Consider the following 25,773-nt stretch of genomic DNA (forward strand, 5'->3'; position numbering starts at 1 on the left):
TCATTTACACACATGTATTCATAAGATTTATTTATACCATTCCGAAACCCAAAAAATTCTCCAGAAGTACTTTAGAACACATCTTGTCCTAATGATTTCTGAGAAGTGATTGATCTTGTGTACTGTACTTGGTGCTATAACAAATAAAGTCCCTTGGATGTTTTAAAGTGAACATGGTGAAAACTTTGGAGTTTATAGTTTTTTTTTCCCCCCCTCTTTCAACCAAATCTCTAACTAGGGGTTTTGGGGATTATCAGTTATTACTACTAGAATGCTAGTTTCTGAAAGGTTATTCAAACAGTCATGTGGGTTTTGTTGCACCCAATTAAAATAAATACAACCAATGTCAACAGGCAGTGCCTTATCATCAGATTCTAGAAATTCAAAAGCTATTCAATTAATTTCTATACAGTTGTGATCAGGGTGAGAAATTTTACAGCTTAAAAAATATTAAATAATTAAAGTAGCATCTTTGTCATATGTTCATGAACATTGTGATATATATACAGTATGTATTTTTTTGTTTTTATCTGTGTAAACTTTTTGATGTGGTTCAGTGAAGGTCAAGGACAGACACAGAATGGCAAGTATTAGTCTTCTTTGCTTTTCCCAGTAACCACCTTATGATGCTTAAAAAATGAAAAAATGATTGTCTGTGTTTCTAAAATGAAAAACATTTTATATCCTGCTACTTTGCTGTAAAATAAAAAAATAAATAAAAAAAGACATATCTTACAATATTTAGTTTTGTTTCAATTTTTCATAATGTGTTAGTCATTTTATGGCTTCTTTTCCGAAGCATTGGAAGGCTACACTGCTAGTAGATAGCATAGCGAGCCAGACACTAGTGTGTCTGTCTGAGCCGAGTGGTTTTAAGACCTAAAAATATTATTGGGAGTAACATGGGCATATGCAAATAAGTTCCTTCTCTCTAGCCTATACAAATGTTCCTTTACAGAATGCTGTGACTCTTTATGGAGGTGGCGGTTTGTGTGCTTGTCACCTCTTTTTTCCCTTCATTTCCTGTTTGTCTTTTCAGTTATCTGGTCAGCCCTGTACCTGGCATATTTTTTTGTCTCCCAGCACTAAGCTCCAAAAGCACTAACGAATGGGAGTTGGTCATACTCTGTCTTGGGATTTTCTTACACAGTTTATTTGGTACAACATTTAGAATGTTGCCATGTAAAGTCCTGGGGCCATGAGTCCACATTGCTCACTGTCCTCTTATGGACCTATTGTAGCCCAGTTCTTAGGATTTCCATTAAATTACATAGCACTTGTGATTGCTCTTGTGTTGCCTGGCTTCCTATAACTAAGGTAGGGTCAATTTGTGTATCTCTTGTTTGTATTCCTGGAGAAAGCTGTGTCACCTTCTGTTAAGCCCGAAGATTGTTTTCTGTTGTGCAGTTACCCCATTAATAATAGATGTGCTGTCCTGATTTTTTTCCAGATGTGACCACTGCCCTGTAAGTAAACCACATGCAGGCCAGATATTAGACACTGACCTTCTGTATTGTTGTAATTGATTTGGTTGTGGCCTCTAGCAACATTCCGGATGCACATCCATTTACCAGTTGAGGTTTCTGCTCCTCTTTCTTGTGCGTTTATTAGCCTTCTCCATTTTGACCAAAAAGGCCCACTCTGTTGATTCTGGTCAATCCCATGTAAGAGTGTCACCACATAGCAGAGTACAGTGGCATGTAAAAGTTTGGGCACCCTTTCTTAAAATGTCTGTTATTGTGAATAGTTAAGAATGCAGAAGATGAAGTGATCACCAAAAGGAATAAAGATCAAGATTATTTAATATTTTAAGCAAGATTACATTTTTAATTCCATCATTCACAAGTATACCAAAAAAATGAAAAGGGTCTGAAGCAAAAGTTTGGGCACCCAACATGGTCAGTACTTTTGGCAAGTATCAGTACTTGTGAATGCTTTTTGTAGCCAGTTAAATCTTTCAATTCTTTCTTGGTTTATTTTTAGTCATTTGTCATTGCAAAAGGCTTCTAATTCTGCAAGATTCCTGGGCCGTCTTGCATGCATTGCTCTTTTGTGATTTATCCACCGGTTTTCAATAATGTTTAGGTCAGGGGACTATGAGGGCCATGGCAAAACCATAAGCTTGTACCTCTTGAGGTATTCCATTATAAATTTTGTGGTGTTTCAGATCATTATCTTGTAGGAGCCATCCTCTTTTTAACTTCAACTTTTTTTACAGAATTTGCTGGTATTTATTTGAGTCCAATTGGCATGTTCCCTGTGCCACTGGCTGCAACACAAGCCCAAAGCATGAACAATGCACCCCATGCTTAATAGTTGGAGAGGTGTTCTTTTCCTATAATTAGGCACCCTTTTTTCTCCAAACATACCTTTGCATATTATTGCCAGAAAGTTCTATTTTGACTTCATCGGTCCACAGAACTTGTTTCCAAAATGAATCAGGCATGTTCGATGTTCAATTACAAATTTCAGGTGCTGAATTTTGTGGCTAGGGCGCAGGAAAGCTTTTCTTCTGATGAACAAATGACCTTCATGGTAGAGTCAAGTGTCACTGCACAGTAGAACAGTGCATCCCCACTCCAGTCTGTTAAATGTTTCTTCAGGTATTTTGCAGTCAAACAGGGTTTTTTATTTGCCTTTATAGCAAACGAACGAGCAGTTGTTTCAGAAAGTTTTTTGGTTCAGACCTTAACTTGACCTCCACCGGTTAACTGCCTTTTCTTAATAAAATTACAATTAGAGGAAACAGCTACCTGAAAATGCTTTGCTATCTTCTTATAACCTTCTCCTGCTTTGTGAGAATCAATTAGTTTATTTTTCAGAGTGCTAGGCAGCTGTTTAGAGGAACCCATGACTGCTGATTGTAGGGACAAGGTTTGAGGAGTCAGAGAATTTATACTACTTTGCATCACTTGAGGTATCCTAATGATGACTGTGAACAAGCCATAAGGTCTGAGACGTTGGTAAAAATTATCTGAGATCTCAAATATCTTGGGGTGCCCAAACTTTTGCATGGTGCGCCTTTCCTTTTTTTCACTGCACATTGTATAAAACAAAAACACTACACTGATCTTGCATAAAATGCTAAAGAGAAATGTGTCATCTTTAATTTTATGCCTTTTGGTGATCACTTAACTATTCACAGTTAAAGGCATTTAAAACAAGGGTACCCATACTTTTTGCATGCCTCTCTATATAGTATTTTTCAGGTTATTATGGGAACATACCACCATACAACACTAGAGTGTTTAAAGAAACAACGTCAACCCTCAAACCTTAATGCTGGTAGCTGTGTGTGGGCTAGAATGTTGCACAAGGAATCTTGCCAGCAGATCCCATTCTCTTAAATGGATGTTGTTGTTAGCAGGAGCCAGGTAATGAGACATGCTGCTGTCAGGTAAGATAATTACTCAAGTGTTTCAGAGAACTAGAAATGTCTGTTCATCTTGACATATTAGATCACCACAAGTTGTGTCTAAAATAAGACTGGAGCTCTTATGTTAAATAAATGATCAATTTAAGTCCAGTCTGCATCTTATTAAAGTTTTGACTGTCAGCTTCCACTATCTCTTTTATTATGTAGCATTAGAACTCATGTAAACGTTTTGGCTCTGTGAGTACCACATTACTCCAAACATATATTTTGACACCAGTCTAGACACTAGGATTCTGTTGAAGGACACAGCCTGGCTGCTATTACTTGAAGTCATTAAATACATTGCCATTTCATCTAAGTTTTTATGGGGAAAGCTGCGAATGGTTTGTGTCTTATTGTAGCCAAGCATCCTGAACTACGTTCTCTCTCCTTTTTAACAGAGTAGTGAAGGAAGAAATCTCAGATGACAATGCCAAGCTCCCATGTTTTAATGGCCGTGTGGTGTCCTGGGTGAGTCTTTGTACACTTTGTCAGCTTGTCCCAGTAGTACATGTGTGACTGATGTTCTCTCATTGGAGTAGAATGAGGTTTTGAGTAGCAGGCCTCACCACGTGGTGTCTCCCAAGAAAAAAGGAAGCTTGTATTGCTCAATAATATCTTAAAGTCAATCTTAGTGATTTAAGGGAGAAAAAGAGGGGCTGCGATATTATACTATAAGTAGAAGGGTCTGACTCCCTTGTCCCCACATCAAAGTGAGATCTGTATTTTGTACATTAATATGTTTCAACTTCTGTGTCCCCTGTATGAGGGGATTTGTAGGTGGTAGGGTGTTATACTTTTGTAAATAGAGAGGTGAGCCAGTACCGTTCTGTGGTCAGAGGTTTTGCCAATGTGCTTATACAGCTGATGGCTTTTACCCCAGTGGACAAGGAAAATTTACATTGTGTGTAAAATGCATAGCAGGGACCACACTTACTGTGCCCTGAGTAACTGTTTTGTGGGGTGGAGGTTGAAGATATCATAATAGTATTAAATATTTTTAAGCTATAAAGTAAATTGGTAAGCAAGCCTCTGTGGACTCATGCAACTGCCAATTTCTTCCCAGTTGGTGTCAGCAGATGGTTCCCACTCAGATGCTGGCTCTGTGTGTGCAGACAGCCAGTCAGATCTTCCACCCCCCATAGAGCGGACAGGAGGCATTGGGGATTCGAGACCTCCATCTTTTCAGTAAGTGCTCTTGATGCAACCTGTCAATTGGCTTATCTTTAGGCTGTATTTATTGGATGGACTTATGATTTGGGGTTCTATGCATGTAGTGATCGGTCTACTCTCATTACCCAATAGTGCAAATGCTGCTGGCAGTCAGGACAACTTGGACAATGAGACAGAGACAGAGTCCGTGGTATCTCTACGAAGGGACAGGCCACGCCGAAAGGAAGCAAATGAACATGGTAAACTGGGGCTTAACCCATGGTGCATTTGGGGGTTTGAAGGTGGTACTAAACTGGGTGGAAAAACTGGGTAAATGCTCATTACACAATCATCAGTTAAGTGTGCGTTTGTGTGACCTACTACAGTGCATCGATTCAATGGCCATGCGAAGATGGAGCGACGGCATGACATGGGTGGTTATGAGAGTTCGTCCACACTGATGAGCAGTGAGCTGGAGTCCACCAGCTTCTTTGACTCTGATGATGATGACTCAGCAAGCCGGTATGCACTTCTTAATTGATCACTTCTGGATGAGTTACAGTTTAGTAAAAGACTATTTCACATGCATTGTGTATGGTCTTGGCAGGTTCAGTAGCTCAACAGAGCAGAGCAGCTCCAGCCGACTCATGAGAAGACATAAAAGGCGGCGGCGGAAACCCAAGGCCCCACGTATGGAGCGGGTATGTGTCTCAGCTGTATACAGCGAAGGTAGAAGTTGTGGACCAATGTGAACATATTTTTTTTCTCTTTCATTATAGTCATCCTCCTTCAGCAGCATTACAGATTCCACAATGTCTCTAAACATCATCACAGTCACGTTAAATATGGGTGAGTGTGGAGTTAGCTTCTGCTCTTTGCTTTGCTATGTTACTTCTAAAGAGTGCTTGGAGTTTGTGGACAGCAAATAACAGGCGTTTTGTTTTTGCAGAGAAATACAATTTCTTGGGCATTAGCATTGTGGGGCAGAGCAATGAACGGGGAGATGGAGGCATTTATATTGGTTCCATCATGAAGGGTGGAGCTGTGGCAGCAGATGGTCGAATTGAACCAGGAGACATGCTTCTGCAGGTTGGTGTGACCACACTGAGGTGCTACAGAATGACAAAAAAATAAGAGCAGTGATTTTAACAAATAAACATCTTCTTCTAAACATTTGGAGACAATGTCAGATACAGAATGTTCGTTTTCTTCCTTTCAGGTCAATGATATCAACTTCGAAAACATGAGCAATGATGATGCTGTGCGTGTTCTAAGGGAGATTGTTCACAAGCCAGGGTGAGACTTTTTCTACTTTTATGATTGTTGCCTTATGCCTGGCTTTCTATAAAAATTGCATAAATTAGCATCTATTTCTCCTCATAGGCCTATAACTCTGACAGTGGCAAAGTGCTGGGACCCAACACCTAGAGGCTGCTTCACACTACCCAGGAGTAAGTAGTAAGACCCGAGATAGTGCAGCTGGAGTATCCAGGTCTAGAGTGTTTGTTGGTAGGAAAGGGATTGTTGTTTTGTTTTTTTTTTTTTTTTTAAAAAAGGTGGTGTGGGTGGGGAAGTGTGAAATTCAGATAGTCAGAACTTTGCATAGGCCAGAACTACAAGAATAAACTGGAATTGCCACAATTGTAGGGTAATCTGTGACTTGCTGCAATCACTGATGTGAAGAATGGAAGTTCACCTTTGTTAGGCTGTTGTTATCTGCACAGAAAAAATCAAGGGAAGATGCACAGTTTTCCCAGAACTTTAACATAAGATACATGTCCCACCTTCAACCACTCTGCCTCCCCTCGTTCTGCAGGTGAGCCAATTCGACCTATCGACCCGGCAGCCTGGGTATCACATACGGCTGCCATGACGGGGACGTACCCAGTGTATGGTATGAGCCCTTCCATGAGCACGATCACTTCCACTAGCTCCTCCATCTCCAGCTCCATTCCTGAGACTGAACGTAAGTGTTGTGTGTGTGCTGTCCTGCTTGGCTTCCTACCACTATTTTTCCACCCCCGGCTACTTGCCCGGGCTTGCATGGCTATTTTCATGATGTTGTGATTATTGTGCATTTGGTGGCACACAGGGTACTTGTTTGGCTTCTCAGGTTATGTGTCTTTTGTGTATTCTTCCATTGCAGGTTTTGATGACTTCCACTTGTCCATCCACAGTGATATGGCTACTATTGCTAAAGCCATGGCATCGCCTGAGTCAGGTCTGGAGGTGCGAGACAGGATGTGGCTGAAGATAACCATTCCCAATGCATTTATAGGTATATTCTGATCACCACTCCCGTCGTCCACTACCCTGACAGGAAGACGTAACGTAAACTACTCATCATTGTACATCTTCATTTCATTGGAGGTCATACTTGCTTATTTTTGGAGCCATTTCATTTTTACCTGATAAATCCACAAAGATTTTTTTTAAATGTACTGTATTTGCCTAGCTGTGTTCTCTCTCCCCAGCCTGGCAGTACCCCAGGTAAACTGCATCTTCTGCTTGTAGGTTCTGATGTAGTGGACTGGCTGTACCACCATGTGGAGGGTTTCACTGACCGGCGAGAGGCACGCAAGTATGCAAGTAATTTGCTCAAAGCTGGATACATCAGGCACACCGTCAACAAGATTACTTTCTCTGAACAGTGCTACTATATCTTTGGGGACCTCTGTGGCAGTAAGTGGAAAGTAAACAATTGAGTTTGAGTACACTTGTCAGGGTTGTGTAATGTTATATGAAGGTATGCAAGGCTGAAAAGGTGATTGAGATGCACTTGATTGATCCTGATTTGAGGCTGATATTATGGTTCCACATTTCGTCTCTAAGTGTTAAGCCAAGATAGACAATGACATGATCTGACTGGCTATTTTGTGTCAGTTTTCTAATCCTTCTCTGTTTTTCAAAGATATGGCACATCTGTCTTTGAATGACCACGACGGCTCTAGTGGAGCTTCAGACCAGGACACTTTGGCACCTCTCCCTCATCCTGGGGCTGCACCTTGGCCACTTGCCTTCCCATATCAGTACCCAGCACCACACCCTTACAGCCCTCATCCAGGTTTTCATGACCCTGGCTACAGTTATGGAGGTGGAGGTGGAAGTGCTGGCAGCCAACACAGTGAAGGTAAGAGAGGAAAGCCATTAGGCTGCTCTTCTGTGAAACACAGTCAGGTGGGTCATAGATGTTTAGGCAAAGGGTGGTTTAAGAGTCAAAAAGCAGATTTTTGTATTTAACTATTCTTGTATTTTACCGATTGCAATGGATAATGTTGTGATAAGTGACTTCACCTAATGTGGCCACCTTTCATAATATACATTTTCTTTCACCACACCAACCCTAGTTCCTGTTGCCTTTTCCTCTGCCTCTTACAGGAAGCCGAAGTAGTGGTTCAAACAGAAGTGGAAGTGAACAACGGCGGAAGGAAAAGGAAGCGGGCAAGACAGGGGGTGCAGACTCCAAATCAGGGGGCAGTGGCAGTGAGTCGGACCACACCACAAGAAGCAGCAGTGTGAGGAGGGAGCGGCCACCCAGTGAACGCTCAGCAGCGCCCCCTAGTGAACATAGCCATCGCAGTCACCACTCCACAGCACACAGCATACGAAGTAACCACAGCCATGCCTATGGCCCACCAGGAGTCCCACCCCCTCATTTTCCTCCACCTTTGGTAATGATGGCACCACCTACAACTCCACCTGGTGCACCCCCGGGCCGAGACCTGGCATCAGTTCCCCCTGAACTGACTTCTAGCAGACAGTCGTTCCGCATGGCCATGGGTAATCCCAGTGAGTTTTTCGTGGATGTTATGTGACCCCACTGAAGACCACCAATCGGATGGAGAGATTTTTCTGGCCTTGATTTCTTAATAAAGATATCAAAATAAACTTGTTAGAAAATAAGCAGCAGTGTGAGCTGTGGCTGCATCCAGCTCTTTTAGATGGGTTGGACACTGCGTAGCCTGAGCCTGGACTGTATGCAGGCAGGATTCTTCTGTTTCCTAGCAGTAACACTTTGGGTTTTGTTTGAAAAGGTGTGGTTCAGAGGTGGAATGCCTGTTAGCCAAGCATTGTTCTTAGGCTGGTACCACAACACCCAGAGAACACACCTCCTGCCTCATGAAGAGAGAAGTATACCAGCTGGTCTGTCTGCAGTACTGAGTCTATCACTTAACGTTGAGGAGCTACAGACAAACAAATGGCTCATTTTATGGAATATTTCAAAATGAATAGAAGAGTAAAATACCACAGTAGATTCAAGCAGACTTTTCTGCTGAGTGTGAATGTGTCTATTCCTCCTGAACAAAGCATCCTGATACTTTTTTAAGCTGTACAGGATATAGGGAAGAATGTTTATTGGCATGTTGGCCATAAAACTGTCCCAATCCTGGAGCATCACTAAATCAGAAAAATCAGAATGTCATGAACTGGTAGAGCAAGGTGCTTCATTAGAATGAAGTCCCTTCCGAATGTGCATAATAAGATAATGCCCCCTTAAATGAAACCACTGTGGAGGCAATACTTAAGCAAAATCCACAAAATGGCTGCAGCAAGGTGGTGCTAGCAAGAATGAAGCCCCTTGGGCAAGTGTGTTGAGCCAATATTCAGTGAATGTGATGGCATGAGCAAGTGCAGTAAGATGGTTATCCATGAATGAAACATTTTCAGGGAGTGATGCACCGGACTTATTTCCATAGTGTGGTTGTAGTAAGGTGAAAATGGTTCCCTCTTGCCAGGGTGTAATGACAGTGTATACCTTAAACTGCCGATGGAGGGTATACTGAGGCCCTGCTCTTGAATGAAGACCCATGCATGCATGGGTAGGTATAGTGAAGTGTCTGTTCTATAGTCTGGGTCTGCCAGAGCCCACTTGCTGCACATCTGTCTACTTCGTTGCCTTACACCTGTAAACTTTACACATTAACCCATTGCTGTAAAGCTCCTTGTTTGAGTTTCAAGTTTTTCAGACATTAGTGACTGATGTGTAGCGGTACTCAGCTCGGCTCATACTGGCTGTACTGAATGCTGTTTTATGAAAAATATTGTTTATTTATAAACATAGTTTTATTGCCTAAATATGTGCCTTTTTGTGTGTGTTTGTTTTTCTTTGTTTTTATTTCCAAGTTCAACAATATCTTCACAAGATGTTCTGCCATATCAAGACAATGTTCTCTCTGATGTTAATAAATGTAAGATGGCAGGACTGAGTCATTCTGGGAGGGAGACCCACAGTTGTCCAAAAAAACAGAAATTAGGTCAGTTGACCCAGTGGCATTAGGTAAAGCGGAGAATTTAATGCATAACTTGTTTAAAAAAAAAAAAAAAAACAGCCTGCTGGGGAACCTGCTAAACAAATATGAACTATAGTCCTGACTGTAATAGGAGAAATTTGAACAGTGTGGGCAGTCTGCACTTTGCTTTGGATGCATTCATTCCCTCAACAAACAGTTAAATGAATGTTGTCTTAATGGAGCTGGGTGATGAACTTTGTGCAACCTTTTCAAAGTTCTGAAAAAGAACACGGGTAATGTTAAGGATGACACCGGCTATCTTGACCCCCAACCATTTTACATTTTTAGGCCTGGTATGGTTGAGCTAATATTGCTTTCTATTCAGTGTTTTCACAGTTCTTACACTTTCTGGCCTGACACTTGTATATTTCTCACCTCTACCACATTCCATGCTTCAGTTCATTGACTTTTGTATTGATGAATAGTGCAGTCTCTCACTCAAAGAAAAAAAGTCGATTAGTGTAAGCTGTCCCAATTCTGGGTATTCATAAAAAATGTAATGATTGCATACTCCTACCTTATGAAGTAAACAAAAACATTTGTCAAATATTTAAAAATTAGAGAACACATTAAGTTTAAATTATAAACATTTTCAATTGTAATAGAAATTTGTCATTTTCCTCTCTCTGGTTGAGGTCCATAGAGGGCTAAATCCCTAGTAAAGGATTAAAAATACCATCATGTCCATCCTCCCTGACCTTGAAAAAGTTTAAAACGATACCCCACATGCTTCTGTTTGAAATATAATTTGTTCCTGTGCTGGCTGGGATTGGCTCTAGCAGACCCCCGTGACCCTGTGTTAGGATATTGCGGGTTGGACAATGACTGACTGACTGATAGTGGTTCTTAAAGGGTTAGGATCACCGTTAATTAATCAAATATCAAAAATATGTTTGTGATCATCAACCACTAAGCATAAAACAAAACTCCTTATGTCTATAATACCAATCCCCATTTTTTTTCAGAGTTTTGTGAAAAGGTGTAATTTTGAACTCTTGTATCCCATTAAGGGGTGAACCCCTGCGGCTGGTTGATGTGGCATGCACAACAAAGTCCTTCTCATCATTTTTGCTGAAGAAGCCTATTGGTTTACACTTATCATAGAGGGTGTAATTTCTAGCACAAAAGTATGTCTAAAAATTGCCTAACAATGAGAGTTTTTTTTGGGTGTAGAGGGCCAAAAATGGTGGGTGGGGGGTGAGGGAACTCCAAAAAGCTGGATGTCTTAATTAGATGCATAACAAGGCATCAAAAGAGTCAAATGGTTTATCATATTTCAGGGGTTTCTTATACTGGTGAGTTAGACAAAAACTGAAGTGATTTTAAAGTGCTCATAATTCTTATGAACGCAAAGGTTGCTGCAAATTGCTGCTACACTGCATATGTGCTGATCAAACTTGCTATTAAATCTCTTTTGTTAGGTTATATTTTTCTCTCCATTATTTGTATTCTGTATATCCCAGTCCATGTATTAAAAGGTGTTTGCTTACACTTCACATTGCCCAATTTTTGAATGATTATGATACTGAACTGAGAACAACCTCAACAATTCATAATCTCCTAAGGAAGGAAATATAGAAAGCAGTGTGACACAGAAACGCAGTGCTTCTTTCCACCACAGTCAGAAGTCAACAGCTGGGCAGCAGTCTGGGTGACCCGACAAGGTATTGGTGGAAAAACTGCCATTGACCTTGGTTATGACCTGAAAAATGGTAGAAGTGAAACTAGTTTTATTACAGTGTAAATATATATTTTCATTCCAAGTTTTCCACATGCCAAAACAGGGCTCAGCAATATCCTGTCTAGGAGACCACATGTCCTGTTTTGTGACTAAAGGAAGCCTGTGCCAGCAGATAAAACTGTATAGGTCAGCGATAAGGATGTCGGTTAGGCAGCTTCTTGCATCCCCCTCGAACTTCGTGACTTTGCAGCCATCCTTCCATTTTCTAACTCGCTTATTCCAGTTGTAGCCTATCTCGACAACAACTGACAGAAGGCAGGAGCCATTCTAAGACAGGGCGATGCTGGCTTTTGTTGTTTTTATTATTTTTTTCCTTCAGGTTAGTTTATTCAGTTGATTAATGGTTTGAATCCCGGCCTAATCACTGTGTGGAGTTTTCATGTTATCCTGTTTTGGGAATGTTTTTCCCTCCAGGTACTCTGAAACACGTGCGTGGTACTCTGACAGGTGACTGAAAATTTCCAGCTAGGCTTCCGGTTCACTCGACCATAGAAATGAAAATGCCAGCTTTGGGGTACTAACTTATTTCGGCCGAGACTTTCTGTCGCCTCAGAAGCCGGACTCTCGTGCATTTTATAGCAAACACGATGACGTAATCGAACTGTAACCTATCCAACTCGGCGGGCGTCACCACGTCTCATTAATATTAACTTCCTTTGCGTAATGACGCCAGTCAGCTGACTGCTTCCAGATTGAAGGCTGACCGGCAGACATCTTGGAGACGCGAGAGAATCAGAACGCCCGTCTGAGAACAGTGGAGCCGGGCTCCGACACCACCAAGAGACGGTAAGAGGTAGAGCTATCGTAGGGAGTATACCTACAGATGCTGTTCAAGAGTCTACAAATGCAGCACGAGAATTGTTTGAATCCGTTAATGAAAGATAGTTGTCCCTAAGGAGACGGACATCTTGGCTGTCGCTTAACGGGGGTGTGACAGGGTGGTTGTGCGGCCCGGTTCGAACGGGTTCGGGAAATGTCAAGCGGTGCCCTGGTGCAAGCAGGTAAAGTGAGTGAGGAAATGGACAGTCCGCACAGGGCGAGGAAGGGACTCAAGACGTTCGTGCTTGGCAGCTCATTGAGAGTGTTGATGAGGCCCTGTGTGAGCGGGAAGGAGTTGGGAGCCAGCGGCTTGGCGGGGGAGGATATGCTGCGGTAGTGTGGGGGCTGGAATGAGATCGTGGCCGACCGGTCGGAGTCGACGGTGGATGAAAGTAGCGAGCCGGTGCGACGTAGTGGTCTGGAGCATTATATTTAATCCGCGGTGGCACGGTTATTCTAATGTGAATTGATACAAGCGTGCGATTTCAAGTACAAGACTTGGAAGATGGAGGAAGCGCATTGTCAGATGAGCCAGTCTGCAGTGCAGGGCCTCTCCAAGAGTTGAGGCGACCAAATGCCGTTATGATGTGGATTTTAGTGGAAAATGGTTGGGAATAAAGGCTTGTGTATTTTAAAGTTTTATTCTTGAATGGGAGAAGTGTGTCCGATTTAAAGGGTTACAACAAGGTATTGGATTCTGTAAGGACTGGCATGGTGCCAGCCGAGCCCTGTTGAGGGAGCCTCCTTATTAGCCAGAGGTGGAATAGCAGCTAACCTCGGAAGAGCTCGCCTGTTGGAGTTTTAAAATTGGAAGGGTAAATGGGATACTATGATCTTATGTGCCTTAATTTATCCGTAAATCTGATAATAATCTTGCCTGTCTAAGAAAATGATATTCAATGTAGATTTTCAGTCAACTGAAGCATTGTTTATGCCATAACGGAACCACTGATAATTCTTGTGTCAGTAGCATGAGAGCTTTGTGTATTCATTGGTTGGCTGCTTTTCACCAGACGTTTAATTCTGTACTGGTGATGCATTTGTCAATACTAGGTTTAAAAACCAGATCAAATACTGTCTGTGTTCTGTTTGCATCTTCTCCATGTGCTCCTGTTTTTTCTTCCACATCCAAAAAGTGTCTTTTAAATGGGATGGCAAAACCAACTAGAGTTTTTTAACCCTGAAGTTCACAGGTTCAAGAGTTGGTTCCAGACCTTGCCCTGATGTTTTTGCTATACCTGTAGACTCATCAAAGTCCTAAAATTAGATTAGTCTGGCCCATTAGAGGAATTGAATAAATGCGTCTTGTTACAGTTAGTGTTTGTTTATTTATTTATTTTATTTTTACCTGCCCCCACCCTTATTTATCTGGTTGTGCCCAATGTTCTAAGAAGTTTTATGAACATAGGGGCACTGTTTGGATTTGAAGCCTTAAGGTCTCAATGATTAACTCTGTATAGTACACAGATAATGAATGAAATTTTTTGTCTTCCAAGTACTCCTCCAGTAAACCGCCATTACATATGGATTTAATCAATTAAGCTACCTCTATCTATTGGTGCTACACCTTGAATGTTAAAGGAATAGTTATTGACAGTTTGGTATTGGAGTTAATGAAAATGGAGCTCTTTGCCTCTTACTTGATGAGGGAATAATATGCATGTATTGTGTTCATTTGATTTGTTGTTATAGTGTGTAGTATGTTGTACTACAGATTTTCACTGAAAAACACCATCGAAAATATGGTCTAAAAGCCTGCAGTTGACACCCACTCTTTCCTTCTGTTTTAAATTATTTTCAGCCATTGTGTTACACTTGCTTTTTAATTTTATGTAATTCAATTTTTTCACTTTAGGTTTTAGTTTGATAAAACAAGAGAATTTTGTTTGAGAACTAGTGTATTAATTTGAGTGGGATGAGGTCAGTTATTTGGCACTATAATATTGAATTTAGTGCTCTTTGTTTACATAAGTTCAATCAAACCTATGCCCACTGACTGTTTTTTGGATTGCAATTGTCCATTTACTTTCTACGCTGATACCCATTCTGTATTGACATGCTGTCCATCCTGGACAGTCGTCAATTGCAGAACACACATACACGTCCACATATCATGTAGGCTCAATTTAGAGCTGCCAGTTCACCCAACATTCCCATTTTTGAGATGTGCAAGGAAAACATTTGCAGACATAGTGTGAAAATGCAGATAACCAGGGTAGTTTCTTTTTAGGACTTTGAGCTTTGAGATAGCATTGATTACCACCAGTGACTGTTTTTGCACTATATCCTCTAGTTTTCATTAAATTCATACATCCTGCAAAATTACTGTGGAGACAGGATGCAGGTAATTTTTCATAAAAAAAGTTCAGTCTTGGTCAGATTCTTTCCTGTATTGAACACTGCATAAACTGTTTAGGTTTCCAGTTAGCAGCTCACAAAGAATGGCATCCATTTTACTCTGGCTTTCTGTGTGTTCTATTTTTTATTTTATTTTGTTTGTTTGTTAAGGTCTGCGATATGTTTTGCCTATTTATACCAAGAAGTCCACAAAGAGAGAAAATGAACTGCTTATCCTAAAATAGTCTTGTATTCCTGAGCTTTCAACACCTGCCAGGTGTCTTCATCGGAAGAAAATGATTAGATAGACAGGAGTGAAAGGGAATATATAGCAAATGAGGAATTTTAAAGCTCAGGAATAAAGACTATTTTAAGATACATGATTCATCTTCCTTTGTGAACTTCTTGCTATAAAAATATATAAACTGCACAAAGTAAGAATTATTCTTTAGTTTTGCAAATTGCATCTTAAAATGTGACATCTTAATGTTTTAAACCACTGTAATTAACCCATTATTTGATAGGGGTGTCAGTCATGTGAAATGGGTGGAATAGTGCCGCTCACATGACAGTTGCAGAGATGGCTCATAGCCTTGAGTGGGATTCTCTTCCTTCCTCTGCCTCTCTGATTTGAATTAGGCTGTTGAAATCATTGTAGATTTTAATCTTGGGTATAACACTTGTGCTTGTCCCAAGTACCGCTTTACTATATGGAATAGTGTTTAACCATTTGGATATTTTGAGAAAATTAATGCAGTTTGCATAAATGGCAACCAAAATCAACTCCCCATTTTGCCACTTGGCATTTGGTTTGTACCCTTTAACCTGTATTTTTTTTTTTTTTTTATACCTTTTTTTTTTCCTGGTGAGTTTAGGAGATGGTTGGCATTAGGTAGTGGTATCTTCTCTTTATACCCAAACAAACATTTTGCATTAGTTTGTTTGAGAGCTCAAACTTGAGTCAGATATTCATAGTTCTTGATGTAAAGATTTCATATGAAATAAAATTTATGGGTGAAAACAACTCTGGGATTAGTGAGGAATTTTTAGGGGGTCTTAGTCAGACTCTAATGCATCATACCTAATGGCAAGTGTATTTATGCAAATCTTTTAATTGCTGCTTATATTGAATAACCGTTTCACATGGACCTCCTAGAACATATAAAAGTAAGCAATTGTTATGTATCTTGTTTTTTTTTTTTTTTAATGTATTAAAAGTATGTTTCTAGCAGCAAAAAGTTTTGTGCACTTGGCACCTGAGACCATATATTATTCACTAGAGACTTCTGTAAATTTCTGCTGTAAAGCAGAAGGTAAACTACTAAGTACTTGTGAAAGAAGTCAATTTGCAAAATAACACTGCAAGTACAGTTTTAAAATATAATTTGTGTTAGCTGTTAAACATCTTCCATAATTTTATTTAGACTTTTTGAATGACAAGATTAGTCCACTTTCCAGAGATGTTTTGTGCTCCCAGGGGCTAGCCTGCAAAAAAAAAAAAATATATATTTTTAAAAACCTTACGATTACAGTAGATGTAGGCCTGGGTGATGTGATATGGGGGGGGGGGGGTGGGGGGGGGGGTTAGTTGGGTAGGTAGGTAATCATACCACAATAATTTTTTTTTCATATCAGTCAATATCAACACATCACAAAATAAATCGAATCACTATTTTATGTCAAGCTTAAATGTTCCTTTTTACACCTAAGTGAGATGTGAAGATATCATAAGGTTAATTTTGGTTTAAATATTATTTATTTTCTATGAGAAGTTGAACATGACAAATGTACTGTAGAACATGATACATGTATTTTTCACATAAATAAAATAGGTGTATATAATAAACAAAAGTCTTAATTCTGACCATTCAACAGCTTCAGGTGTTACAGGAGAACATAAACAAAATGCACCACTAAATTCAATTTAGTCAATTTCAAATAAATAAAATAGATAATAGAAAATAAAGTCTCTGTTCTGACTAGTCAAAAGCTTTCAAGTTTTATAGGAGAGCACACAATTTGTTGGTCATCTCCAAATAAAATCTTAAAACTAAAATCTTAAAGCTTTCAAGTTTTACAGGAGAACACAAAGTAAATTCTTTGGTCAGTTCCAAATAAATAAAGTAGGTATTATTACAATATCTCCACAAAACTACCTCTATATTGTATCCTTTCCAATGTATAGATTCAAACTATTTATTTGTGGGTTTGTTTCCCAACCATTTAAAACAATGACATTTGATATATATCACTCAATTGTTGTCAGCTCATGCTCTAAGACATTAAAAAGATAGGCACAAGAAATTCCTATTAATTCAGTAATGTCTGTAGAGTCTGCATTGTGAGTGCTCTAAAGGGTGGCACAGCTTCAGATGGTACAAATGATTAGTGGTATTACCTGCCTTTGTGGGAAAATGCTTTCAACACAATTTACAGCGTTGTGTCAACCTAACCAGATGTGGCTGTAAGTCTATTCTGGCCACATAATTTTAATTTATTTAATAATTCATTACATTTATATAGCGCTTTTCTCAGTACTCAAAGCGCTATCCACACAGGGAGAAACCGGGAAGCGAACCCACAATCTTCCACAGTCTCCTTACTGCAAAGCAGCAGCACTACCACTGCGCCACCTGTGAGGACAATGATTGGTTCGGGAAGGCACTATTCCCATTATCATTAGCTTTTCGTGATGTCTGTCAAAACATGGATTGAATGAGTTCTGTTGAGGAAGTTATTTCTCAATAATTCTTTTGAGTTTTTTGCCCCACCCTAAGTAGATGTAATCAGTTTTTGCATTTTAAAAAAGCAAGTGTGTTCTACTTTCAAGACTATCCTCTCAACTGTACTTTATCTCCCTCCCCCTACAGGGTTGATAATGATGGATGGCTGAATTTGAGGTGAATTCACCATGATTGGAGGGCTCTTCATTTACAATCATAAGGGAGAGGTACTCATCTCCCGAGTCTACAGAGATGACATAGGGTAAGTCTCTTGCAAAGTCAGGAGTATCTTTTTTTTTTTTTTTTGTGTGGAAGATACTGATTTTGGCCTGGTTATAGACTGTTGCACAGTCTACAGTTACTCATGGGTAAGGTCGTTCTTCGCTTGTAAAAAGTCTTCCAGGATGAATACAGTATTGGTGAACCATGATTAGGACACTTCTATTTCTTGGAAACGTCATGAAAAAAGTATAGAGCCATTTACTTGAAATGTTACACGTCTATAATACTACTTTGGTTTGCTTTACAACAGCAAGATTTGGCCTGGTTTTTATAAAAAGTATTGTTTAAGTTTCATGTGCTGTCCTTTTAAGATGCTTTATAGCAGTTTTTGTTTTTTAAGCAATAAGAGCACAGTTATTCTTTAATAGAGCATGTTCTAAATTGTATGCCCCAGGTAATTAACAAATGCCTTTATTGAATGCAACTTAACTAAACAATCCATCATACATACTGTATGATAATTAGAAAGCCACTTAGAAAAACTTTTAAAATGGGCACAATTAGGGTAATACTATGGTTGATCACAAGGGTGGATGACAGTTGGTTGGGGGGGCGGGGGGGGGGAATTGGGGGTTGTGAGGGGATGGGAAACCTGTGAACAGCTTAAACAGTACATCTGCAGGAGGGCAGAAGTCTTCAGATGCCTTTATAAACAGGTTACAGAGTTGATGATAGCCCAAATCGTAACACCTTGCCTTTATCACTTGTGTAGCTTTTATACAACATAATATGAAAAAAGACTTTAAGACTGCTATTTACAAATAAACATGCATGATGGCTGTGCCTGGGGGCAGAGCAATCTAAAATCTTTTGATTGAATTTTAGTAATCCTTAGTGTGGTCGAAGAGCACTAAAACAGAGATTTTTTGTTTGTGTTAAAGTTGTAATCAGTATTTTGTTCTGTCTATGGTACTGTTTTCAGTTGATTCCAGTCATATTCAATTTTTTTTTTAAATGCACATTGTTCGTAGAAAAACAGATGGATATCTACTAGCCTCTTGTAATTAAAATGTGACAAAGCTTTTATTTTTGTATTCGCAGTCCCTAGCTAAAGTTCTTTGAAAAAAATGATTCAGTTGTCCTCAGTTGACTAAGCTTTGAATCTCAGATCCTAGCTATCTCCTCTACCAGTGCAAAAATCTTATTTTTTTGTCATCTTTGCTTAAGTTATGGTAGTTCTTTTCAGTAAACTTCAGATTTAAAGATTTTAAAATGCTGCATTAAGAAAACAGACTTAATAAAACAACGAATACCCCATCCTTCATTACACCAGCTTTATGTTGTAGTTCACATTGTCATGAAAAGTCTTTGATTATACTGGTGTGTTAGAATGTACAGTTTCTTTTTTCCCTCCATGGCATCAAACGTGCACATGCCTCCTGACACTGACTTTTTTTGCTTTCTCATAGTCCTGCAACACCTTCTGAACTTTCATTCACCTTAGTAGCTCCTATTCTCTGGAACTCTGTTCTCTAGGTTCATGCCTACTAAGATGCTTACTCTGCTTTGCTGTTTTTAACTCTTAATTTTTTAATATTGGTATGTATTATTTCATTTGTAAGTATTTCCTTAAGTTTAAAGCTTCAAATGCATGCTATAATATAGCGTTGTGTGTTGTAGCTTTAAATTGTGTTTTTGCTTACATTACTGAGCAAATTGTATGATATACTCAGTAAAAGAATGAATTTTAAAAATAGCACGTTTCTGGGGTGGTTGTCATGCATACATTTCATGAGAATCTACATGTTGTTGTTAAAACCAAACACCTACAATCTTCAACAGTTTATTTATCATAACAAGAATTTTGTAGACCCGCAGGCTCAACCTTTCCATAATAGCCAAAGACATGGCAATTGTGTATGCACAATTACCAGTGCAGCATTCCAGTAGCTGTACCGAAAGCTCTTTCCTAAAAGTATTTTTTAACTTTTTCACTTTCTCCATATTTCATTATTGGTGGAAGTATTGTTTTTGTGAGGGAACAAAAATCCTTTCAGTGGAAAAATGCATTTTAATATCCCTCACATGAGTTTTAAGCATTTTGAAAAAGCTGCATGTCTGTATTTGAAAATTATGTAATATTGTAATTTGCAAGCAAAGATTGTTGATGTTTTGTGGACAAGTTGATGAGAGCTGATGAGGGTTTGAGTGAATTTCAGCTAATCTGCTTTAAGCTTTTCGAATTTAGAGTTTTCAAAGCTGATTATCAACAAACCACTACTCAGAAGTTCACTAAATGTGGCAGACACATTTAGTACCTTGAAAGAAATACTCTTGTGGAATTGTACCTTGCATATATTTTGGTAAATTATTTTAAAATAACCCTCATGCTCCCATTAACAGCAATAACACGTCTCTAAAAGTTTGTGATGGGTGTGTTATCATATGGGCGGCACGGTGGCGCAGTGGGTAGCGCTGCTGCTTCGCAGTTGGGAGACCTGGGGACCCGGGTTCTTTTCCCGGGTCCTCCCTGCGTGGAGTTTGCATGTTCTCCCCGTGTCTGCGTGGGTTTCCTCTGGGCGCTCCTGTTTCCTCCCACAGTCCAAAGACATGCAGGTTAGGTGGATTGGCAATTCTAAATTGTCCCTAGTGTGTGCTTGGTGTGTGGATGTGTTTGTGTGTGTCCTGCGGTGGGTTGGCACCCTGCCCAGGATTGGTTCCCTGCCTTGTGCCCTGTGTTTGCTGGGATTGGCTCCAGCAGACCCCCGTGACCCTGTGTTCGGATTCAGCGGGTTGGAAAATGGATGGATGGATATTATCACATATGAAAAATGATAAACTGTTTGCTGAAATGCAAAGAAAGCTACCAATAAGTCATTACTACATGATGGTGAATGCTGTGAAGGAAAAAATAATTATGGTGTCTATGACAAAATGGGCATACAGAGAAGTCTGAAGTGACAAGAATATAACATGGCTTATTTCAGAAATTGGTGATCTGAAAGTTTTAAGAATTTACAGTGGGACATTCGAGTACTTTGAGTAGACACTTGTACAAGCCTCTTGAGCAGAAAGTGCACTTCAGGTGAATAATCATTATCAGAAAACTTGAAGTGGATTGAATAGTGCATTCCTCTTTAGCACCAATAAGTTATAATTTTGCTGTATTTTTTTTCTTCATGAACTGTGCAGAATCTTCCAGTATGATAACTTGGAGGAAGGGATTCTAGAAAATTTCATGTACCAAATTATTGAATAATTGGCAGTGCATCTTTTGTGGTTTATTTTGCTCTTGATATTGAACTACAAATGTTAGGTTTTTGGAGAAAGTTTGATTAGGGTAGCTTAGTTATAATGGGGATGCAAGTATTATCTTAGAAACATAGAAGGGTACATGTTAAGGTTTATTAGTCAACAGAAGTGGATCTGTTGTGTTCTGGTTTTCATGCATTTTTATCGATTTAGTTATTACACCTACATTTTTATTCTTCAGAATACCAGTTAAAAAAAAAAAAAAAATTTGGGAGTTATTAATTCTGTGTGTTTGCCACTTCCGAGTATAAAACAAGTTCTTTTTAAAAACAAAAAGTGATGCACTGTCTTAATTAACAGGTTAAGGTTAGAGACTTTTGAAAATACATTCACATTTCTCTCTATTATAAAAGGAAATTCTGGAAAGCAAAGCGAAAGCTACGATATGTGATCCTCTCGGAAGACATTTTAAAGGCCCGCTAGACCAAAGAGACTTGCCACGGTGCAAGACACGCCCTACTTACAAGATAAGACCACGGGCAGAAAAAAATAAATCAGTAGTGTAAAGGCAGTCAAGCAGCACACACGGCTCCATGGCTCTCAGTGCATATAACGTGTGTAAGGTCAATACGGTAGAAATGAAATGAATAGGGTAGAAATGAAACGTCGACAACTAAACGAAGAAGAAAAGCGCGGAGAAAAGAGATCCAAAAGTGGTGGAGAGAAAAAAATGCTAAAAAGAAAAACAATAATCTAGGTGCAAATTTAGAAAATAAGGAAAGTGATAATCAGCCCAGAGCAAGTGGAATTGAAAACAAAGCATGTCCAATAGGGCTCAGAATTAAAAGATTAGAACTTCATAAACGGGAGCAGCATTATACGTCCTGCAAGAAAGAGATTTAACCACGGCCGGGCTGGAAATAAAGAACAATTATTGTTTTTACAACATCACGCGCGATAAGTCAGTGAGCCATCATTTAAAACAAGTCCACAGACGTCTAACTAAGCAGTTGTTGGATTGCTTTTGGCAGACACGCATCATGTGCTCCAAGCACTTAAAATAACGACATGCAATTAGCAGAACAGGCAGCTCGCCAGCAGGTTGAAGCCTCTTTTGTTTTAAATGACTGATAGGTCTGATGGAGGGGGGCGGAGTACAGCATGGAAGACTGATAGCGGGGTACTGATTGATGCGGTAAGGGGGAGGTGAGACCCGCGGGAGGAGGGGTCGGAGAGGGTGCTAGACAGTTGTGTTTGGGGTTACAAAGTCGGCGATTGTTCAAGTAAAACTTTTGTGACACTTTATTACGTCAGTCGCTACAGTATCAAAAAAAAAAAAAAATAGTAAACATCTCATTAGCACAAACAAAAGGTAATTAATCATCAGAGCCAGGTGTAATTGAAAAAATAGCAGGACAAAGCAAGGTCGTCCCACAACAGTTAAAGCAACGACAAGTTTAATTTCAAAGAATACACAATTCGGTCAGGATGATGACGGAGAAACGATGCAAATTTTAACAGGCGACAAGAAAGGTGATATATATATTCCGTGAATAACATTAGACACCAAATGAGATCGTGATATGCCATTCGTATTAAAATGTTTACAGTTTACCGTGAAAATAGCTTTTGCCATGACAATTAACAAATCACAGGGACAACCATTAGAAAACGTCGGATTATTTATTAGAGAATCAGAAACAATATTCACTCACGGGCGATTATACGTTGCGTTGCCACAATGTAGCTCCAGAAACGGATTCAAAATTCAATGCGATCTTGAAGAAAAGGTAATTCCAAATAGTGTTTTTAATAAACCTTTAAAGTAAAAAGTGCAACTAATGAAACTGAAACAATTCCAAAGAAAAAAAAAAGCTTTTAAAATTGTATATCCGATTAACCAAACAGCGGCACGGTGGCGAAGTGGGTAGCGCTGCTGTCTTGCAGTTCGGAGGACTGGGTTCACTTCCCTGGTCCTCCCTGCGTGGATTGTGCATGTTCTCCCCGTGTCTGCGTGGCTTTCCTCCAGGTGCTTCTTCCCACAGTCCAAAGACATGCAGGTTGGGTGGATTGACGATTCTAAATTGTCCCTAGTGTGTGCTTGGTGTATGTGTGTGCGCGTGAGCCCTGCGATTAGCTAACGCCCTGCCCGGGGTTTGTTTCCTGCCTTGTTCCCTGTGTTGGCTGGGATTGGCTCCAGCAGACCCCAGTGACCCTGTAGTTGGGATATAGCAGGTTGGATGATGGGTGGGAGGGTGGATGGATGGATTACCAAACACAGGGGTTGGCGAGTGAAGTGAGTAGGGGGCGGAGCCCTGTAGTCTACCATATTTTAAAGAGGCTGTTTTGGGAATAAAAAACATCCAGCATAGCTAAAAAAGGAAGCTTGTTTAAAGGCACAGACCAGCATTGATAAAGAATTTGGTTAGACTGAAAACATGCAGCTTTGGCCTTTAAAACATGTTAATTGAATTAATACTAAACTTTTCTTAAAAAAACAAAAAAAAAAACAAAAAAACATTGCTTGTTTGATCCCTTATTGACTGCTTCAGCAGTGGGTTTATACTTGAACTCTCAAAAGCACCCTCCAGTTTTATATTGTTATGAACAGTGCTGTATACCAGCAGTTCTCAACCTTTATTCCTTCGAGTTTGCTCAGTATACCATGGGAATATGTGAGGCACCCCCTTACACAGGCCATGATATTGACCCTCTTATAGTTTTTAAGGATAAATAACCAGCAATTTCCAATATACAGAATTTGTCACTGTATTTTTTGAGAACGACAAAAGCTTCTTGGTACTCCCTTGGTTTATGTATTACTTTTTAAATTAAGTATAGAATGATTTTAGAAATAAGTAAATAAGTATATTTTAAAATGCTGATTTAGTCCCCGCAGACATGTTTTCATAACTTAATTATAGAAGCTACGTTATATGGATGCAGCACTGGATCATTTCCATCAGTAATAGTATATTTAAAATGAGTGGAAATATATAAATGTGTTTTCTATCCACATACAGCAATCAAGTTGACAGAAAAGACAAAAATGTAGTGTAGGGCTGTGGCAGCTGACGGGTAAGCCACAGAAATGTGGCCAGTGGTGACACACCTGTGCAGCTTTAAAAAGAATTGAGTTCAGTGGCAGCAGTGGTGCGCAAGTCCATCATGAGTCTGTCAAATATTTTCCATCATGCTAAAACACTAACGTTTTTTATAGCAGCAAGGCATGTCACCCTCTTTTCACGTGAGGTACGTCTCCTTCTTTTCACTTTTCTTGCTGGGTCAGAGCAGACTGTTGCCATTCTAATTATAGATTAGTAGGTTTGATGCTCTGTGTTGGGCAAATAAATGTAAGAGACCACTAAATCCAGAAATTCTGTGTGTATATGGTGAGTCTGTCCAATCTCTCTCAATCCAGACCAGAGATGCATTTTAATGCAAGGGTAAGAGTAATTAGTCTAAACTACAGTGCTATGAAAAAGTATTTGGCCCCTTACTGATTTTTTTGCATGCTTGTCACACAAATGTTTCAGATCATCAAAAAATTTAAATATTAGACAAAGATAACCCAAGTAAACACAAAATGCAGTTTTTAAACAATGATTTTATTTATTAAGGAAAAACAACTATCCAAACCTACATGGCCCTATGTGAAAAAGTAGTTGTCACCTAAACTGGTTGTGTCACCCTTAGCAGCAATAACTGCAATCAAACTGGCAATGAGTCTTTCACATAGCCTTGGAGGAATTTTGGCCCACTCTTCATTGCAGAATTGTTTCAATTCAGCCAAATAGGAGGGTTACTGAGCATGAACCGTATTGCCACAGCATCTCAATTGGATTCAAGTCCGGACTCTGACTAGGCCACTCCAAAACCTTCATTTTGTGTTTTTTTTTTTTTTGTTTTTTAAGCCATTCAGGGGTGGGCTTGCTGGTGTGTTTTGATTCATTGTCCCTGCTGCAGAACCCAAGTGCACTTGAGCTTGAGGTCACGAACTGATGGCCAGACATTCTCCTTCAGGATTTTTTGGTAGAGGGCAGAATTCATGTTTCCATCAATCACAGCAAGTTGTCCAGGCCCTGAAGCAGCAAAGCAGCCCTAGACCATCACACTACCACCACCATGTTTGACTGTTGGTATGATGTTCCTTTTCTGAAATGCTGTGTTACTTTTACGCCAGATGTAACGGTTTGCACACCTTCTAAAATGTTCAACTTTTCTTCCATCTGTACACATTTTCCCAAAAGTCTTGGGGATAATCAAGATTTTTTTTTTTTTTTTTTTTTTGCAAAGGTGAGACAAGCCTTTATGTTCTTTTTGGTCAGCAGTGATTTTCGCTTTGGAACTCTGCCATGCATTCCATTTTTGCCCAGTCTCTTTCTTAAGGTTGAGTCATGAACACTGACCTCAACTGAGGGACGTGAAGCATTCAGTTATTTAGATGTTGTTCTGGGTTCTTTTGTGACCTCTTGGATGAGTCATTGCTGCGCTCTTGGGGTAATTTTTGTAGGCCGGCCACTCCTGGGAAGGTACACCACTGTTCCATGTTTTCTCTATTTGTGGATAATGGCTCTCACTGTGGTTTGCTGGAGTCCCAAAGCTTTAGAAATGGCTTTGTAACCTTTTCCGGACTGATAGATATCAATTACGTTTTCTCATTTTTTTCCTGAATTTCTTTCGATTGTGGCATGATGTCTTCCTTTTTGTGATCTTTTGGCCTACTTCACTTTGTCTGACAGGTTCTGTTTAAGTGATTTCTTGATTCAACAGGTCTGGCAGTAATTGGGCCTGGCTGTGGCTAGTGAAATTGAACTCCAA

At 39.6% G+C, this 25,773-nt stretch overlaps 2 protein-coding genes across 2 annotated transcripts in view; both read left to right on the forward strand.

Moving 5' to 3' along the window:
• The window catches only part of LOC114646669 (segment polarity protein dishevelled homolog DVL-3), a 39,144-nt gene extending 29,501 nt beyond the window's left edge, over window positions 1-9,643 (forward strand). The window contains exons 2-15 of the mRNA XM_028794967.2: window positions 3,817-3,886; window positions 4,482-4,603; window positions 4,721-4,827; window positions 4,954-5,089; window positions 5,175-5,268; window positions 5,347-5,416; window positions 5,517-5,656; window positions 5,787-5,863; window positions 5,951-6,018; window positions 6,384-6,533; window positions 6,714-6,845; window positions 7,082-7,249; window positions 7,479-7,697; window positions 7,946-9,643. Coding sequence (XP_028650800.1) covers window positions 3,817-3,886; window positions 4,482-4,603; window positions 4,721-4,827; window positions 4,954-5,089; window positions 5,175-5,268; window positions 5,347-5,416; window positions 5,517-5,656; window positions 5,787-5,863; window positions 5,951-6,018; window positions 6,384-6,533; window positions 6,714-6,845; window positions 7,082-7,249; window positions 7,479-7,697; window positions 7,946-8,382 — 1,990 coding nt within the window. The 3' untranslated portion in view covers window positions 8,383-9,643. The remainder of the gene's footprint in view (window positions 1-3,816; window positions 3,887-4,481; window positions 4,604-4,720; window positions 4,828-4,953; window positions 5,090-5,174; window positions 5,269-5,346; window positions 5,417-5,516; window positions 5,657-5,786; window positions 5,864-5,950; window positions 6,019-6,383; window positions 6,534-6,713; window positions 6,846-7,081; window positions 7,250-7,478; window positions 7,698-7,945) is intronic.
• Window positions 9,644-12,245: 2,602 nt separating this feature from the next.
• Window positions 12,246-25,773, forward strand: part of ap2m1b (adaptor related protein complex 2 subunit mu 1b) — a 28,769-nt gene continuing 15,241 nt past the window's right edge. Inside the window, 2 exon segments of the mRNA XM_028794969.2 lie at window positions 12,246-12,385; window positions 17,626-17,740. Of these exon segments, the coding sequence (XP_028650802.1) occupies window positions 17,667-17,740 (74 nt within the window). The 5' untranslated portion in view covers window positions 12,246-12,385; window positions 17,626-17,666.

This window comes from Erpetoichthys calabaricus, chromosome 2, assembly GCF_900747795.2.
Source record: "Erpetoichthys calabaricus chromosome 2, fErpCal1.3, whole genome shotgun sequence".
In the NCBI taxonomy this organism is placed as follows: Eukaryota; Metazoa; Chordata; class Cladistia; order Polypteriformes; family Polypteridae; genus Erpetoichthys; species Erpetoichthys calabaricus.